Genomic DNA, 17193 nt, shown 5'->3' on the forward strand with positions numbered 1-17193 from the left:
AATTATCTCTTGGTATTATTTTATGTCCTTCATTTTTCCAGGTATATTGTAGGTGCTTGTCGTCTGCATAGGACTCACTAAATACATTTGATGTAAGAACTGGAGAAAAAGATATAAAGGAAAGAAGGGAATAAATAACCATACATGTCTTTGTTGTAAGCCCAGCAGTAATACCTAAATCATTCTCTGATTTTAAAAAATTATATTAATTCAGCTGGGCATAGTGGTGCACACCTATAATCCCTGACCTTGGGAGGCTGAAACTGGAGGATCACAGGTTCAAGGCCAGCCTCAGAACTTAGAAAGACCCTGTTCCAAAAAAATAAATAAAAAGAGTTGATGGCGTCACTCAAAGATAGAATACCCATGGATTCAATTCCCAGTACAATATATACATACTATATATATATATATATATATATATATATATATATTAGTTCAATGAACTTTTACAAAGCAAGGTTATAAATTTTATACTTATATAGGACTATATTTTTCCCCTGAGAAATTACTTCAAGTTGGCTTTGTATTTCCTGTTTTGGATTTCTGGAGGAGAGGGAAAGGGTAAATAAAGAGGACTCAGTAGGGATAGGGGGGTACAATATAAAGTAAAAACTTGATTCTAGACTGATGAGGATATATCTCCTAGGGAACCATGCAATCAATACCTTATTCCATATTCCTTTTCCTTTAACTCTGGCTCTGACTCTCTTTATTTGAGCATCTCTCCATGTTCTAACGAAGTAGAATTACCATATTTCCTTTAGGGAAAAAAATCAGGATATTTAAAATGGGGATTATCCATATTTCAGGTGCCTGTTACCCATGCACCGTCACATTTATGCCAGTCTTTCTGCCCTCATTGTTTCCTTTTTAGTGAAACCTTATAGATCTGTGGGTTGATCACGTTCCTTGAATTTTCAGTAGATGAGACGACCTCCTTCAGTATTAATTAAGTCAGGGGGTGTGGCTCCTCCCAGCTAGTTTGTGTGTTAACAGCCTTCTGCAGATGATGTTGACCAACTGGTAGGAATGTCCTAGGGAAACTGGGGAAAGTGGCTGCTGAAGAGTTAACAATACACAGAGATTATATGAAATAACACAAAGGTAGCTGCTTGGTATATCCTGATTTCCAGTATTTGTTTATTTTTTAAATATTATGCTTTAAAAGATCCTTTTTGCTTTCTTGTGTTGTGCAGATTTCAAATGAAGTTTTTCTACATATCACAGTTGGCTTACTGGTTGCATGCTTTCCCCGAACTCTACTTCCAGAAAACCAAAAAAGTAAGCTGGGATTTTGTAGTTTTAAAACTTGTCTTGTCATTTTTTTCTTATTTTAAAAAGTCTTTCTAAAATTAAATACTTTCTTACGTCTCTGCCCTCCCTGAACTCTTCCCCTGCCATTCTCCCACCTCTCCCATTTCCACAAAGACTAAAATCCTCAACAATTTCTTGAAGAAAACTTTAGTCATTATTTTAACTTACAGGGGGATCTTTGACATTCTAATTGCTCATTTTAAAATTAGTGGTAATTTAAGTTAAAATTTAAGCAAAGTTTTAAAATACAATATTAGTTTCATCTTATTGATAGTCTTAGCAATTTATTGCACAAATGAGACAAAAGGGATTAATCAAGTTATTCTACAACTAACCGCCCAGTGCCACGCAGACTTCAAATGAAGTTTTTCTACACATCACAGTTGGCTTACTGGTTTCATGCTTACCTCAAACTAATTCCAGAATGGTTCCAAAGAAAGCAGGCCCAGAGTAAGTCCCAAAGAAAAACTCAATATTGAAAAACAAAGTAAAGCATGGTTAAATATTCACCAGAGAAGCCTTTCCTGAAATGGGTGGAGCATTCCTTTTTTAGCATGTGGGGAGATGTTTGTTTAAACTACTGGAGCACTGCATTATCCTCCGTTCTAGTTCTCCCCTCCACTTCTGAAGCCAGGCTCCCATGGTGTCCTATGAGCCAGCTTTGCTTAACTCTTCTCCTCTGAAGCCTGTGCTAGCTCTTGCTGCTGTAAAGGAAAGAGAAGCTGCTTCCCTGCGCTCTGAGGTCTCTGCCATCCGTGCATCTCCTCCCTGGTCTCTCTTCCTTTTGTTCTCTCCTTGAGCTCTGTCATTTTATAACCCCAACATATCAGTTCTTTTTCCTGGAATACCTTTTCCCTCTGATAAATTTTATCAAGCACCTTTGTTCAGTTTTTGCCCTAGAAAGTGATTTTTTAAAATTTCCATATATAACCAACCATGTGAGATTTACTTCAAAATATTTTAAGATGAGGGTAAGGGGATAGGGATATAGGTGAAATAAGTTCAATCATTTGTTAATAACTGTTGAGGCTGGGTTATGGATATGTGCAGATTGATTTTATTCCCTGCTAGTTTGTGTTCTCGTTCTCTCTCTCTCTCTCTCTCTCTCTCTCTCTCTCTCTCTCTCCATATATATATATATATATATATATATATATATATATATATATACATACATACATACATACACACACACACACACATTTTTACTATATATATATTGTAGTACTGGGGATGGAACCCAGGGGCTTTCTACCTCCAGGCTACACCCCTAGATCTATTTTTATACTTTATTTGGAAACAGGGTCTCACTAAGTTGCCGAGAGCCTCACTAAGTAGCTGAGGATGGCTTCGAACCGGTGTGATCCTCCTGTCTCAGCCTGCCAAGCACTGGGATTACAAGCGTGTGCCACCATGCCCAACTACATTTATAATTTTTTTAACCCCCTTACTTTGAGAATTTTTCTAAGTGCGACATCCTATCCAGTGACCATTTTATGTCTACCCTTCCAAAAGCCACAAATATTTTTATATGTGCTATAGATAGCTTGCTTGCTTATGGTATAGGCACTTGATTTGTCTGTGTTTTATGTGTCCTGTGTGTCATCATTGATATTGCTAGGATTAGAAAACACCAAATTAGTGCCCTGTACAATGACACAGTTCTTTTCATGTTTATTTATTTTATAAAATAGAATTTTTAATGAATAACTTTTTAATCATAAGTATTAGGATAACAACAATTCTTGTTTGTTTTTAAACATTTGTCTTCAAACTGTTTTAAGAAAAAATTATTAGACTCATAGCTTCCAGTAGCCTTTCCAAATTTAGTAAGCTTCTGGTATGAATAATAGGTATTCTAGATCTGTACTGTCCAAAATAGTAGCCACTAGTCACATCTAAATAATTAAAAGTAAATAAAAGTACAATTAGCTTTTTTAGTCACACTATCCATATTTCAAGTGCCCTTTAGTCGTGTGTGGCTAGTATCTGCCATTTTGGATAGGGAACATTTCTATGTTATAAAAAGCTATTTTGGGAAGTTCTCTTGATGTCTTAGTACCATGGCTTAAATAGTTCAAGCTTTCTTTAGGTATTTGTATAACCATGGACATACTATCTCCAGGTTTCATTATTAATCCATGTTTATATCTGATTCACTGATATGGTAAGAGGGACATTTCAGATTAATTGTTCATTTTAGTTCCTAAAGCTTTTTTCTTATCAGTTCCTGCCAGATGGCATTTCTCCAGAAATGCAATCTAATTTTTATGGGATAATTTGCATAACTTAAAACCTAACCAAACTATTTTTAACACCTACATGTGACAGTTGAAAGTAACTGTTTCAAGTAATTAACATAATTTGAAAGTAACAGCTGCATATGTGTTAAACAGATTCTTAAAATTTACTCTATGAAAAATATTTTTGGAAGAACTCTTCATTGGAAGAAACTAGTACAGTAATTGTTTTGAACCAATACTACAGACAAATGAAGAAAGAAAGGAATGCTGTTAGTAGCAGTTCGAGAAGTGTTTAAGTCATATATGCTGTGTACACTTTAATATTATAAACAATTCTCCTTTTGTCCATAGAAGATGTGTGCAAGTTGGCACACATCTATAGTCTCCACTACTCAGGAGTCTGGAACAGGAGGCTCACTTGAATTTAATAGTTCAGATTCAACAGGAACAACATGATGAGGCCATCTCTCAAAAAAAAAAAAAAATCATTTCTTAGCCAACTTGAATATTTGAATTTCTAGGGAAGTCATGAAATAACCAAAAAAAATTTTTGTTTTTGTTTTGGTGCTGGGGTTTGTTTGCTTGCTTGCTTGTTTTTGTGCTAATGGGGGTTGAAGCCAGAGGCTTTATACATCACAACCCCTTTTGTTTTTTGTTTTGAAACAAGGTCTTTCTAGGTTGTCGAGAGTCTTGCTAACTTGCTGAAGCTGGTCTTGAATCTGCGATCCTCCAGTCTCAGTCTCAGCTTCCTAAGTGTTGGGATTGCAGGTGTGCGCCACCATGCCCAGCTGGTACTAGGGATTGAACCTAAGGGCATTCTTTCGCTAAGACATACCCTCAGACCTTTTTTATATTTTATTTTGAAACAGGGTCTCACTAAGTTACTACATGCTGACCTCCAAACTGTGGTCCTCCTGTCTCAATTTCCCAAGTACTGAGATCACAGGCATGCGCCTTGTGACCAGCCTTTTTTTTTTTTTTTTTTTTTTCAGTACTAGGGATGGAACCCAGGGGCGTTCTACCTCCGAGCTATACTCCTAGCTCTGTTTTTCCTTTTTTTTTAAGTCACACTGAGTTGTGAAGGGCCTCACTAAGTAGCTGAGGCTATCAGGGAAACACAATCCTCCAGTCTCCACCTCCCGAATACTGGGATTGCAAGCATGTACCACCACATCTAGCTCAAATGTTTTATTTCTAATATTCAGTTTTTCTTTGGTTATATGTACATATAATTGTAGAACATATAAAATATCAAGTTATAAAGTTTTTTCCCTACCCAGGAGCATTCTACCTCCGAGCTACACCCCCTGCTTTTATATACTTTATTGTGAAACAAGGTCTCACTAAGTAGCTGAGGCTGGCCACGAACCCACAGTCCTTCAGACTCCCAAGTACTGGGATTACAAGCTGCACCACCACACCAGCTCTGTGAGCTTTCCTGTTGGTGTCTGCCCTTCCTTATTGGAGCCACTTTTTCAATCATCTAACAAAGACTTCAGAGTCCATCAGCTTTACATGTGTTGCAGGTTCCTCAATAGGCCTCAGTAATTGTTTAAAAATGATACTAAAGTCTACAAGGCTTGTATGTCTTACCCAAATATTTTCTTTAAAAAAATAGAAATTTGCCAGGCATGGTGGTGCACGTTTGTAATCCCAGCATTTAGGAGGCTGAGACAGGAGGGTCATGGTTCGTGGCCAGCCTCAGCTACTTAGTGAGGCCCTCTGCAACTCAGTGAGACCCTGTTTCAAAAAAGTAAAGAATATAAAAAATAGGGCTGGGGGTGTAGCTCGGAGGTAGAAAGCCCCTGGGTTCCATCCCCAATACCGAAAAAATAAAAATAGAAATTTACTAAGTATATGGTTATCCATTTGATAACAACTAAAAATATCTCTTGAAGTAATGTTAGAATTTATGATTTGTGTACTACCCTGTTAGGTTTTCCATGAAAAATGTGATTATTCAGTGTGTGTGGGGAGTACTGAGCTGACTACTAAAACAGGTGGGGCTAAGACGCAAAGTTTAATCAGAATTTAGGAAAGAAGGACTTTGGGTTTTTTATTAGCACAATCCTGTCTCACCTAATCAGGTTGGGATTTGTTATTTATTTATTTGTTTATTTGTTTGCTTATTTTGGGGTGTGTGGTACGTATTGGTGATTGAACCCAGAGGTTTTCTACCTCTGAGCTACACCCTCAACCCGATTTTATTTATTTGGAAACAGGGTCTTGCTAGGTTGGTGGGCGTCTCACTACTTGCTGAAGCTGTCCTCAATGAACCCCAGGGCATTCTACTTCTGAGCCACACCCCCAGCCCTTTTTATTTTTATTTTGAAATGGTCTCGGTCTCGCTAGGTTGATGAGTGCCTCACTCCTTGCTGAGGCTGTCCTTGAGCCTGCAATCCTCCCATCTCAGCCTCCCAAATACTGGGATTACAGGCTTGTGCCACCATGCCTGGCAAGATTATTCAAGTTATTTCATGATTTCATCTTGTTTTTCTGTGGTACTTGGGATTGAATTCAGGGGCATTCTACCTCTTAGTTATACCACCCCATCCCAATTTTATTTATTTGGAAACAGCGACTCACTAGTTTGCTGAGAGCTGTGCTAAATTGTTGAGGCTGGCTTTGAACTTGCAATCCTCCTGTCTCAGCCTCCCAAGTACTGGGATTACAAACGTGTACCGCCTATGCCCAGCTAATGATTTCATCTTTGTGTAAGCTGCTTGAACATTATAATTAGGAATATATTAAGAACTTGGGAAAACTACTCGAGTATTTTATTTTCATTGTATACATTTTTCCATTCACATATTTCTTAAAATTTCATTCTGGCTGTTAGTAGAAAAGGTTATTTTACATAACAAGATCATAAAATAACATGAAAATGTGTTGAGAAACCAAAATAGTTCTTGTCAGTCACTTTTATATTCATCTAGACTAGTTTCTAGAGCAGCGAGGAGCCACCATTGGAGGGCCTGCTGGCTCCCTAATTGAAATCTGATGCAACCAGCAGCCTGCTTTAACCAGCTCTCTGAGAGGGGCAGACTGTCCAGCCTCCTCGGTTTCTTCCCCACACTCACACTCCACCTGAACATGTAGACCCAGAGACCATGGTGTAGTTTCAGAAATGTGATCACACAGTTGCAGATACATAGCTCCTTGGAGATTGGAGAGTTTGGGGGGAGTTCGGCCTAGGTCATTGATGCTAAGAACAGGCATTTTCTAGGTAAAAATTCCTCACTTTAAAAAAAATCACGGTTAGCCGGGCATGGTGGCACACACTTGTAATCCCAGCATTCGGGAGGCTGAGCCAGGAGGATCGCGGTTCGCAGACAGCCTCAGCTACTTAGGCCCTCCGCAACTTAGTGAGACCCTGTTTCAAAATAAAGAATAAAAAATAGGGCAGAGGGTGTAGCTCGGAAGTCGAATGCCCCTGGGTTCCATCCCCAGACCCGCAAAAAAAAAAAAAAAGAATGGTTATACCACCTTCACCACAGTTGTATTTTCTTAATCGTACAAGAATGTTTATCCAGGGTGTGGGTTCTCCACTTAGCCACAGTTCCCCCCACTCTTTGTGATATTATACTGAAAATTATCCCTCTTTTTTTTTTTTTTTCCCAGTACTGGGAATGGAACCCAGGGGCATTCAACTCTGAGCTATACCCCAGCCCTATATTTTTTTTTTTCAGCCTCCCAAATGCTGGAATTACAAGTATGCGCCACCATGCCCAGATTGTCAGTCATTTTTTTTATTCTTTTGGTATTATTGTGCAGAAACAAGCTCCAGCTTACCCCAAACCATGCAGTTAGTGATTGACAGAACTACTTTAATAAGTGGCAGAACTTAACGATTTTCTTGTTGATTTTTTTTTTTTTTTCTGTGATAGGCTTTGAGTGTGTACACATTGCTTGAGAAACACTCGGCAGTTTGTATATTGAAGGGACTGTTCCTTGAGAAAAGGATTTTTGATAGGTCTGCTTTTGCAAGCTGTAGATGCTATTTTAAAAGCTTGGGCATTTGGTGGCGTGATGGCATTTCCCCTCTGTCTTTATTGACTCGATTCTCAGTCCCCTCTGCGGGGAAAGGGATGTGTGGGGAGGGAGCAAGGGAAAGCCCACCAAGTGCCGTGTGCATTTGTGCCGCTATCACTGTGAACTGGATCATGGTGTGCGTGTATAAAAGTATATTTAAATCTTTAAAAAGCTTAGGCATACAACAATTGTAAGGGTAGAAACTGAGGATGGCATAAACCCTCTGTCTTTATTTACTGAGCTGACTACTAAAACGGGTGGGACTAAGACGCAAAGTTTAATCAGAATTTAGGAAAGAAGGACTTTGGGTTTTTTATTAGCACAATCCTGTCCCACTTAATCAGGTTGGGATTTTTTGTTTATTTATTTGTTTGCTTGTTTTGGGGTGTGTGGTACGTATTGGTGATTGAACCCAGAGGTTTTCTACCTCTGAGCTATACCCCCAACCCGATTTTTTTTATTTGGAAACAGGGTCTTGCTAGGTTGATGGGCATCTCACTACTTACTGAAGCTGTCCTCAAACCTGTGATCCTCTATCTCAGCCTCCCAAGTGTAGGAATTACAGGTATGCGCCACCACACCTGACTCAGACTGAAATTTAAAGATAAAATGGAATGGCTTTTTGCAATGTTGTTTGTAATTTATAATTGTGCTATTAGATTTGTCAAAGAACAAAAATGAGCAGCTTAGTCTTCTCTACCACATGGCTAGCATGTATTTTTAAAATTTGGGTTTCTTTAGAATTAAAATTTTTTAAATCCTCTTTACAGATATAAAATAGCATATCTAGCAGTTTAGTTTTTTGAATTGACTTACACAAGGCATTTTGTTTGCATTTTGAGGGAGGGGTTTGCTGGTGATTGAACCCAGAGGCATTCTACCACTGAGTTACACTCTCAGCCTTATTTTATCTCGATACCCTTATATACCTTATCGGGATCCAGAGTTTCTGTGTCTGTTCTCTCTTCAGAAACCTGAAGCACTAATTAGTTGTTTACATGCCTCCATCCTGTTTTATAATACGTACTTACTCGTTCCTATTTTTACTATATCTTCACTCATGCAATACTACTCATGGCTTTTTTTTTTTTTTTTTTTTTTGTAGTGGTGGTACTGGGGTTCCTGGAAACCCTTCTACCCCTCCGGACTACACTCCCAGACACCTATTTTTTTATATTTTTTATTTGGAAACAGGATCTTTTAAGCCAGTGCAGCTGGCTTCGAACCTTCACGATCCTCCAGTCTCCACCTCCCAAGCGTGGGGATTACAACCGTGCGTCACCACGCCCAGCGCAACATATTAATTTTAAGGTATATTAAATTAAATAACCTAGCCAGGCATGGTAGCGCACGCCTGTAATCCCTGCGCTTGGGAGGTGGAGACAGGAGGATCGTGCTGGCTTAAGAGACCCTGTTTCCAAATTTAAAAAAATATATAAAAAATAGATCTGGGAATAGCCCGGAGGTAGAAGGGTTTCCAGGAACCCCAGTACCACCATTAATCAATTAATTAATTAATAACTTAGCCAGGCGTGGTGGCGCATGCTTGTAATTTCACCATTTGGGAGGCTGAGACAGGAGGATTGTGGTTTGCGGACAGCCTTAGCTACTATTTAATGAAGCCCTTTGCAACTCAGTGAGACCCTGTTTCAAAGTAAAGAATACAAAATAGGGCTGGGGGTGTAGCTCGGAGGTAGAATGCCCCTGGGTTCCATTCCCAGTACTGCAAAAATAAATAAATGAATAAATAAATAGCCTAAAATACTGTATTTGAAATTACAAAGTTAAGCCAGGCAGTGTCACACACCTCTAATTCCAGTACTTGGGAGACTGAGACAGGAAGATCATAGTGGTTCAAGGCCTGCCCTGGCAACTTAGACTCCATTTCAAAATAAAAAATAAAAGCCAGGCGTTGTGGTGCACACCTTTAATCCCAGCATTTGGAGGCTGAGACAGGAGAATCAGGGTTTATGGACAGCCTCAGCTACTCAGGCCCTTTACAACTCAGTGAGACTCTCTTTTAAAATAAAGAATAAAAAATAGGGCTGGAAGTATAGCTCAGAGGTAGAATGCCCATGGGTCTCATCCTCAGTACCGCAAAAAATAAAAAATAAAAAGGGCTGAGGGTGTTGCTCAGAGGTAGAACACCCTGGGTACAATCCCCAGTACCACAAAAATATATAATAAATTAAAGTCATAAAGTTAGAGTGTTTCATTGTGTCCTCTCTAAAATCATTTTGTACCATACCAATAATAAACACACTGCACTTTGGGAAACACTAGTATATCATAAATATAGGCAGCTTTATATCCCTAACACATCAAATGGTATTGATAGTACTTGAAGTGTCATATTCTGAGAGTTTTCTAACAGGAGAAAAAAGAGGTTCCAATGTGGTTGAACTTTAGCATATTATCTCTACTCGCTTTCTTTCTCTTTCTCTTTCATTTCACAAGAAGAAATATGTCAAGAGAAGTATGAAAATTATGTGGAGAGGATCTTAAAACCACTTATTTTCAGAGACTTTTCTCTGTGGTTGAACAACCACTGTAAACTTGGTGCCCTGCCCTAGGAATTTCCCTGAGAGTCCCCAAATGCAGTGCTGTGTGTAGTACTGTTGAGGCTGTTTTCCTCCTGGTGGTGGGTAGAACTCGGGGCCTTGCACGTGCTGGGCAAGCGCTCTGCCATTGCGTATGTGCATCCCAAGCCTTGTGTTCTACCAAACACTGATCTTTGTGCCATCCTTATCAGAGGAGTTTTAAGTTTTAAAACTGTACTTTGTCAGAAGCTTTGGTAAAGGGGAAATTAGAGAACCATTAGATATGGGAGATGGTTGAATGAGGTTCTAGAAAAATACAGTTCTGTCAGCCCACCGTGTTAATCATTGTAATTAGTAGCCGTAGTACTACTTAACTGTCTTTTTTTTTTTTTTTTTTTTTTTTTTTTTCCCCAGTCCTGGGGATGGAACCCACTAAGTAGCTGAGGCTGGCTGAGAACCTGTATGATCCTCCTGTCTCAGCCTCCCAAGCCCAGGGATTACAAGCATGCGCCACCATGCCCGGCTTTTATTCTTTATTTTGAAATAGGGTCTCACTGAGTTGCAAAGGACCTCACTAAGTAGCTGAGGCTGGCAGAGAACTATGATCCTCCTATCTCAGCCTCCCAAATGCTGGGATTATAAGTGTGCATCACCACGCCGGCTTCTTACCGGATAGTATAAGCACTATATATCAGCTAATACCAAGGAGAGTAAAAACGAGGTAAAATAAGATTTTACCTCAAAATTCAGTATGTACATTGTACAAATTTTTTAATTGTCATAATACAATGTGCTGTATATCCTGGCTTTTCTAAAATTTCTTGTTTTACTTCATAATTTCAAAGGATGTTTATATGACTTCTTAAATTGGTTTCATGACCCAGAAGTCTTGAGGCGTGTGTGTGTGTGTGTGTGTGTGTGTGTGTGTGTGTGTGTGTGTAACTAGGAATGAACCCAGGGGCCTTTCACAGGCTAGATTAGCACTACACCCCCAGCCATTTTTATCTCATTATTTTGAGACAAGGTTTCCACTAAGTTTCTCAGACTGGGCTTGAACTTGCAGTTCTTCTGCCTCAGCCTCCCAAGCAGCTGGGTTAACTTATGTTTTTTAAAAACACTTTCTGAGATAACAAAGAATACAAAGTCAGCTTGGAACCTGGAAGGGAAAAAAAGCAAAAGTAGGTTCAATAGTCTTACAGAGTACTGAGGAGGAAAAAATACTGAATTAGGTGATAAAAATGTAAAGGTAAATTTTAGCCTTTGGTTTTAACAACTGTGAAAATGAAGAGAATAAAGAATAAGTTAAGCCAGGCGTGGTGGCACACACTTATAATCCCCGCACTTGGGAGGCGGAGACAGGAGGATCACGCAGGTTAAGAGAGCCTGTTTCCAAATAAAAGAAGTATAAAAATAGGTCTGGGAGTGTAACCCGGAGGTAGAAGGGTTTCCAGGAACGCCAGTACCACCAAAAAAAAAAAAGAATAAGTTGAAAGTATGACTATTTCAGGTAAAGGAAAATATCTTACCACTAATAAATGTAGGTCTTTAATATGAGAGGTCCATGGAATTGCCAACATGTAACTGGTTATTAATATTGTGACTGTTAGTAGATGTTTATTTTTAAAAAGAATCATAGATCTTAGCACAAAAGGGAGTTTGAACTCACCTGACAAGCAAACTCAAGTGTCCACATTTTATATATGAGATAGTTAACCCAAGAAAGGTTAAATGACATAGTACTGCCAGGTTAGGCTAAGTGGGGGTGAGAGCTTTGGAGTAAGGAGTGGGAGGACTTAGCCTGGAGGTATCCAACTTCCATTCTTCACTCTGTTGCACTGCTCTTAAAGAATGAAAGTGTTTCCGCATGTTTCAGTCTCCTACAATGTGTTTTTCTGTTCACAGGAGGATATTCCCCGACAGCTTGTCTACATTGGTCTTTACCTCTTTCACATTGTTGGAGCTTATCTTTTGAAGTGAGTTGGGATTTTTCTGGATGCGGGAAGATAGTATGGTACTTTGTCTTAATTCATAATCTTTCCATTTACATGTGTTCTTTCAACAGCTTGAATCATCTAGGACTTGTTCTTCTGGTGCTGCATTATTTTGTTGAATTTCTTTTTCACATTTCCCGCCTGTTTTATTTTAGTGATGAAAAGTATCAGAAGGGGTAAGTTATGAAGCCATTCTTTTTCTTATGTAGCAAGTATTTAAAGTCAGTGCCTAGATTGAGGAGGTCCATATCCGTGAAGATTATCTATTACTTTTTAAACTGTTAAGAGCAAATTTAAATAAAATGAAACTATTTAGCAATATTCATACTTCATATTTTAATCTCTAAAGTGAATTCTTAGCTTTTGTTTTAAAACGTGGCATTTTCAAGAATTTTAGGTTTAAATATGTGTGTATATATGTGTGTGTGTGTATATATATATATGTATATATATATATATATAACTTGTATTTTATTTCATGTTTTTATTTGGAAAAAGGAGTGGTAGAAAAGTAGCTTTCAGAAAAAAATTAGAGTATATAATATAGCCTTATAGAAAATACTGAAAGAGTAGATAATGTAACCTAAACAGTACTCAAAATCACTAAAATATTTTGTTGGAAAATGAACTGAAAGCAAAATAAGAGATAACTTAAAAAAATATAAAGCCACTAGAAAAAAATGATTATGACTAAGTGAATGAGACCTCCTCATCTTTACAGCACAGCTTTCTGTTCTGTTTTGTCCGTTTTTCAAAAATGTTCTGTAAGTAATAGTTCTAAGGAACGTTAATAGTACTTCAACAAAAAGAGATGAGCAAAAAGAAATTTAAACAGATTTCTTTACTGGAACTCTTGAACCTTAAAATAGGCGAATAATATGGGTTGTGTTTCCCTAGCCATTGTGATAACATGTATTTCCCAGGCATTTGACTTCAGAAATCTTTCTTACATAATAATAAAAAATGTCATTTTAAAATCCATTTATTTAGTAGGAATCTCTTTCTGGTAGAATCTTTTCTTGCCCTGAAATTTTATGAATTTGACTTTAAGACATTTTTCTTACAGATTTTCTCTGTGGGCAGTTCTGTTTGTTTTGGGAAGACTTCTGACTTTAATTCTTTCAGTACTTACTGTTGGTTTTGGCCTTGCAAGAGCAGAGAATCAGAAGCTAGATTTCAGTACTGGAAACTTCAATGTGTTGGCTGTTAGGTATAATCACTTTAACATTTTTACTACTTACTGTATAACCCATGCTATGTGTTTCTATGATGTGAATCATCTAAAAAGTAAGGGGACTAATGTAAGTGTTGGAGAAAATACTCATTTGATTTTGTTTCATACTGCATGTAGGTTTAAATAATAAAGCCTTTAACCTTGAGAATAAATTATTAATGAAATGAATTTTTATTTATTTATTGTGGTACTGGGGGTTGAACTCAGGGAGCATTCTACCTTCAGACTGCACCCTCGGGCCATTTATTTATTTATCTTTTTATTTACTAAGAATTGAACCCAGAGGCATCCTACCTCCAAGCTATACTGCTAACCCAATTTTATTTTATTTTGAAACAGGATCTCACTAGGTTGCTGAGAGCCTCACTAAATTCCTGAGGCTGTCTTCGAACCTGTGATCCTTTTGTCTCAGCCTCCCAAGTACTAGGATTACAAATGTGTGCCATCACACCCAGCTTTTTATTTTTATTTTGAAACAGAGTTTTACTAGGTTGCTGAGAAGCCTCACTACTTGCTGAGGCTGTTCTCGAACCTTTGATCTTCCTGTCTCAGCTTCCCAAGTACAGGGATTATGAGCATGCACCACCATACCCAGTTGGAATGATTGGTTATTAACACAATCCTCAGTGAAAATTTTAGCAGCGGGTTATTACTGTCAAAGCAGGTTAGAATACTTTTATTCACTAGTATTATTTTCATATCCTCTAATTTTTTTTTTTCTAATGCTTTTCAGAATTGCCGTTCTGGCATCTATCTGCATTACCCAAGCTTTCATGATGTGGAAATTCATTAATTTTCAGCTTCGGAGGTGGAGGGAACACTCTACTTTTCAGGCACCACCCGTGAGGAAGAAACCAACAGTGACTAAGGGCAGGTCTTCTAGAAAAGGAACAGGTTTGTATTGAATAAACAAAGAAAACATTTTAAAAACCTTACAATCCCTCCTTCTCATCTGCCTTTTCATCCCAAGTGAAACTACTTTGTTTTTTAAATCAGTAGCTATTTTATTTACTTTTATAATTTTATCAGTACATTGTAATTATACAACATGATGCAATTCAAAGTGATACACTCATACATGCATACATCATTGGTGCATGTCCCTCAGCATCCTACCCTGGTTTTTTCTTCCCAGCACATGTGAGTGGGGTTGGTAGTGATACCTTCATACATGGAAGTAAAATTATTTGAACTGTTCCCTTCCTCAAGCCTCATTCCCACCTTCTTACTCCCTCCTCCAGACGACTTCCATTATTCCACTTGTTTCTTTCCTCATTTAACTGAAGGCTCTTTGTTGCCTTTTTTCATTTGTTTATTTATTTATTTATATGTGGAACATATTGAAAATGCCATACATTCAGACTGTGCTTGGTGCCCCCTCCCCACTTCCCCTTACCCCTCTCCCAACAATGAGTGTCCAGGTTAAACATGCTATATTCATACACATATTCAGATGTAGCTTCTCCATTTTATTTTTTTTTTATAACTTAAAATTGCTTTGATTTGGAAGTGTAACATAGGGAGTTCCAGTTTGAAAAATATATCAACTCCTTGTAAATTTTGATAGCTGATCATATATGTTCTCCGGGTTTGTTCCAGTAAGTCATGGCCTTTGCACTTAGTTTCTTTAAAAAAAAAATTGCTGAGATATTAGATTAAAATTATATCAAATCTATAAATCAACTTAGGGGATAGAAATTGAGTATTTTAGACCATGACCACAGTATATGCCTCCATTAACTTATTTTTAATTTCTCTCAGTAACTGTGTGTGTGTGTGTGTGTGTGTGTGTGTGTGTGTGTGTGTGTGGTACTGGGGATGGAACCCAGGGGCTTTCTAAACCTTTGGGCTATACTCCCAGACCTATTTTATATTTTATTTAGAAACAGGGTCTCACTAAGTTGCTGAGAGCCTCTCTAAATAGGTGAGGCTGGCTTCGAACTTATGTGACTCCTGTCTCAGCCTCCCAAGTACTTGGATTACAAGCGTGCTCTACCATGCCAGACCCAGTAATATATTCTAATATTAGCTTATTGGTATAATTCCAACATTAAAAGTCACCTTTTAAGCTGAGCATGGTGGCCCATTGTTGTAAGCCCAGTACTTGGAAGGCTGAGATAGGAGGATCGCAGGTTCGTGGCCAACCTGAGCTACTTAGTGAGGCCCTCCACAACTTTGTGAGACCCTGTTTCAAAATAATGAATAAGTCGGGTGTGGTGGCGCACGCTTGTAATCCTCGCGCTTGGGAGGTGAAGACAGGAGGATCACGCAGGTTCGAAGCCAGCTGCGCTGGCTTAAGAGACCCTGTTTCCAAATAAAAATATAAAAATAGGTCTGGGAATATATCCCGGAGGTAGAAGGGCTTCCAGGAATCCCAGTACCACCAAAAAAAAAAATAATAATAATGATTAAAAAATAGGGCTGGGGTTGTAGCTTGAAGGTAGAATTCCCCTGTATTCAGTCCCCAGTACTGCAAAAAAAAAGTCGTTCGTGTGTGTGTGTGTGTGTGTGTGTGTGTGTGTGTGTGTGTGTGAGTGATTGAACAACTATTTTTAAGTATATTCACCAAGTTCTTTGAACCACTGTTTAGTTCTTGAACCCTTACCACCCTAAAAAAAGGAAACCGTATGCCCATCAGCAGTTACCTTTCATTCCTTTTTCCATTCCCTGGTAGCCACTAATGTGTCTTTATCTCTATGGATTGGTCTTTTCTGAAATTTCATAGAAATAGATGGAACCATACAATATGTGGTTTTTGTGACTGACTTCCTTAGCACATCTTTGAGGTTGATCTATGTTGTAGCACATATCCATACTTCATTCCTTTGTATGGCCAAATACTCCATTGTGTAATTAAACCATATTTTGTTTATCCATTCATGAGTTAATGGACATTCAGGTTTTTAACATTCTTCCGCTATCGTAAATAATACGAACATTAATGTACAGGTTTCTATTTGCACACTTGTTTTTAGTTTCTTGGGTGTGACTGAGGTATGCTGGGTCATACCATAACTGCATGTTTTAACATTTGGTAGAAACTGCCAACCTGTTTCCAAAGTGGCTGCACCATTTTACATACCTAGTTTTACAGGTTAATACCCAGCTGTTGGAAAGACTAACATGTCAGAAATCATGCAGTAAGAGTTTAGTTCTGGACCTTGATTCTGTTTTTTCATTTCATGTTTGTTCTTATACCAGTACCATGCTGTCTTGATTATGGCAGCTTCCTAAGTTTTGAAATCAAAAAGCCTGAGTACTCCAGTTTTGTTATTTTTTTATGTTTTGATTATTCTGGGTGTCTTGCATATGAGTTTTAGGATCAGATTTTCAATTTCTGCAGTTTTGATGTAGATTACCTTTAATATGTAGATTACCTTGGGGAATATAAACATGGATGTCTTCTATTTATTTTAATCTTTATTTTCTTTCAATTAAATTTATAGTTATTAATATATGCATTTTATACTTTCCTTAATTTATTCCCTTTTTTGGTGGAACTGGGGATTGAGCCGAGGAGTATTCTACCTCCAACCTACACCCCAGCCCTATTTTTTTTATTCTTTATTTTGAAACACAGTCTCACTAAGTTGCAGAGGGCCTCTAAGTCTCGGAGGCTGGCAGTAAGCCTGCAGTCCTCCTATCTCAGTCTCCTAAGTGCTGGGATTATACACATGTGCCACCACTCCTGGCTTAGAATCATCTTAATTTCATTTTCAGATCGTTCATTGCCAGTATATAGAAATACTCTTAATGTTTATATATTGATCTGATATCCTGCAAACTTGATGAAGTTACTTATCCTAATAGTATTTTGGTATGTGTGGATTCCTGTG

The 17193-nt window shown here is 38.0% G+C and overlaps 1 protein-coding gene across 1 annotated transcript in view; it reads left to right on the forward strand.

Annotated features, from left to right (window-relative positions):
• TRAM1 (translocation associated membrane protein 1) overlaps nucleotides 1–17193 on the forward strand; it is a gene marked incomplete at both ends in the record, with an annotated part of 39232 nt that overhangs the window by 16446 nt on the left and 5593 nt on the right. The window contains 5 exons of the mRNA XM_080695223.1: nucleotides 1200–1284; nucleotides 12035–12105; nucleotides 12195–12299; nucleotides 13190–13333; nucleotides 14091–14251. Coding sequence (XP_080551349.1) covers nucleotides 1200–1284; nucleotides 12035–12105; nucleotides 12195–12299; nucleotides 13190–13333; nucleotides 14091–14251 — 566 coding nt within the window. The remainder of the gene's footprint in view (nucleotides 1–1199; nucleotides 1285–12034; nucleotides 12106–12194; nucleotides 12300–13189; nucleotides 13334–14090; nucleotides 14252–17193) is intronic.

The sequence above is a fragment of the Muscardinus avellanarius genome (genome assembly GCF_963383645.1).
Source record: "Muscardinus avellanarius genome assembly, chromosome: 4".
Taxonomy (NCBI): Eukaryota; Metazoa; Chordata; class Mammalia; order Rodentia; family Gliridae; genus Muscardinus; species Muscardinus avellanarius.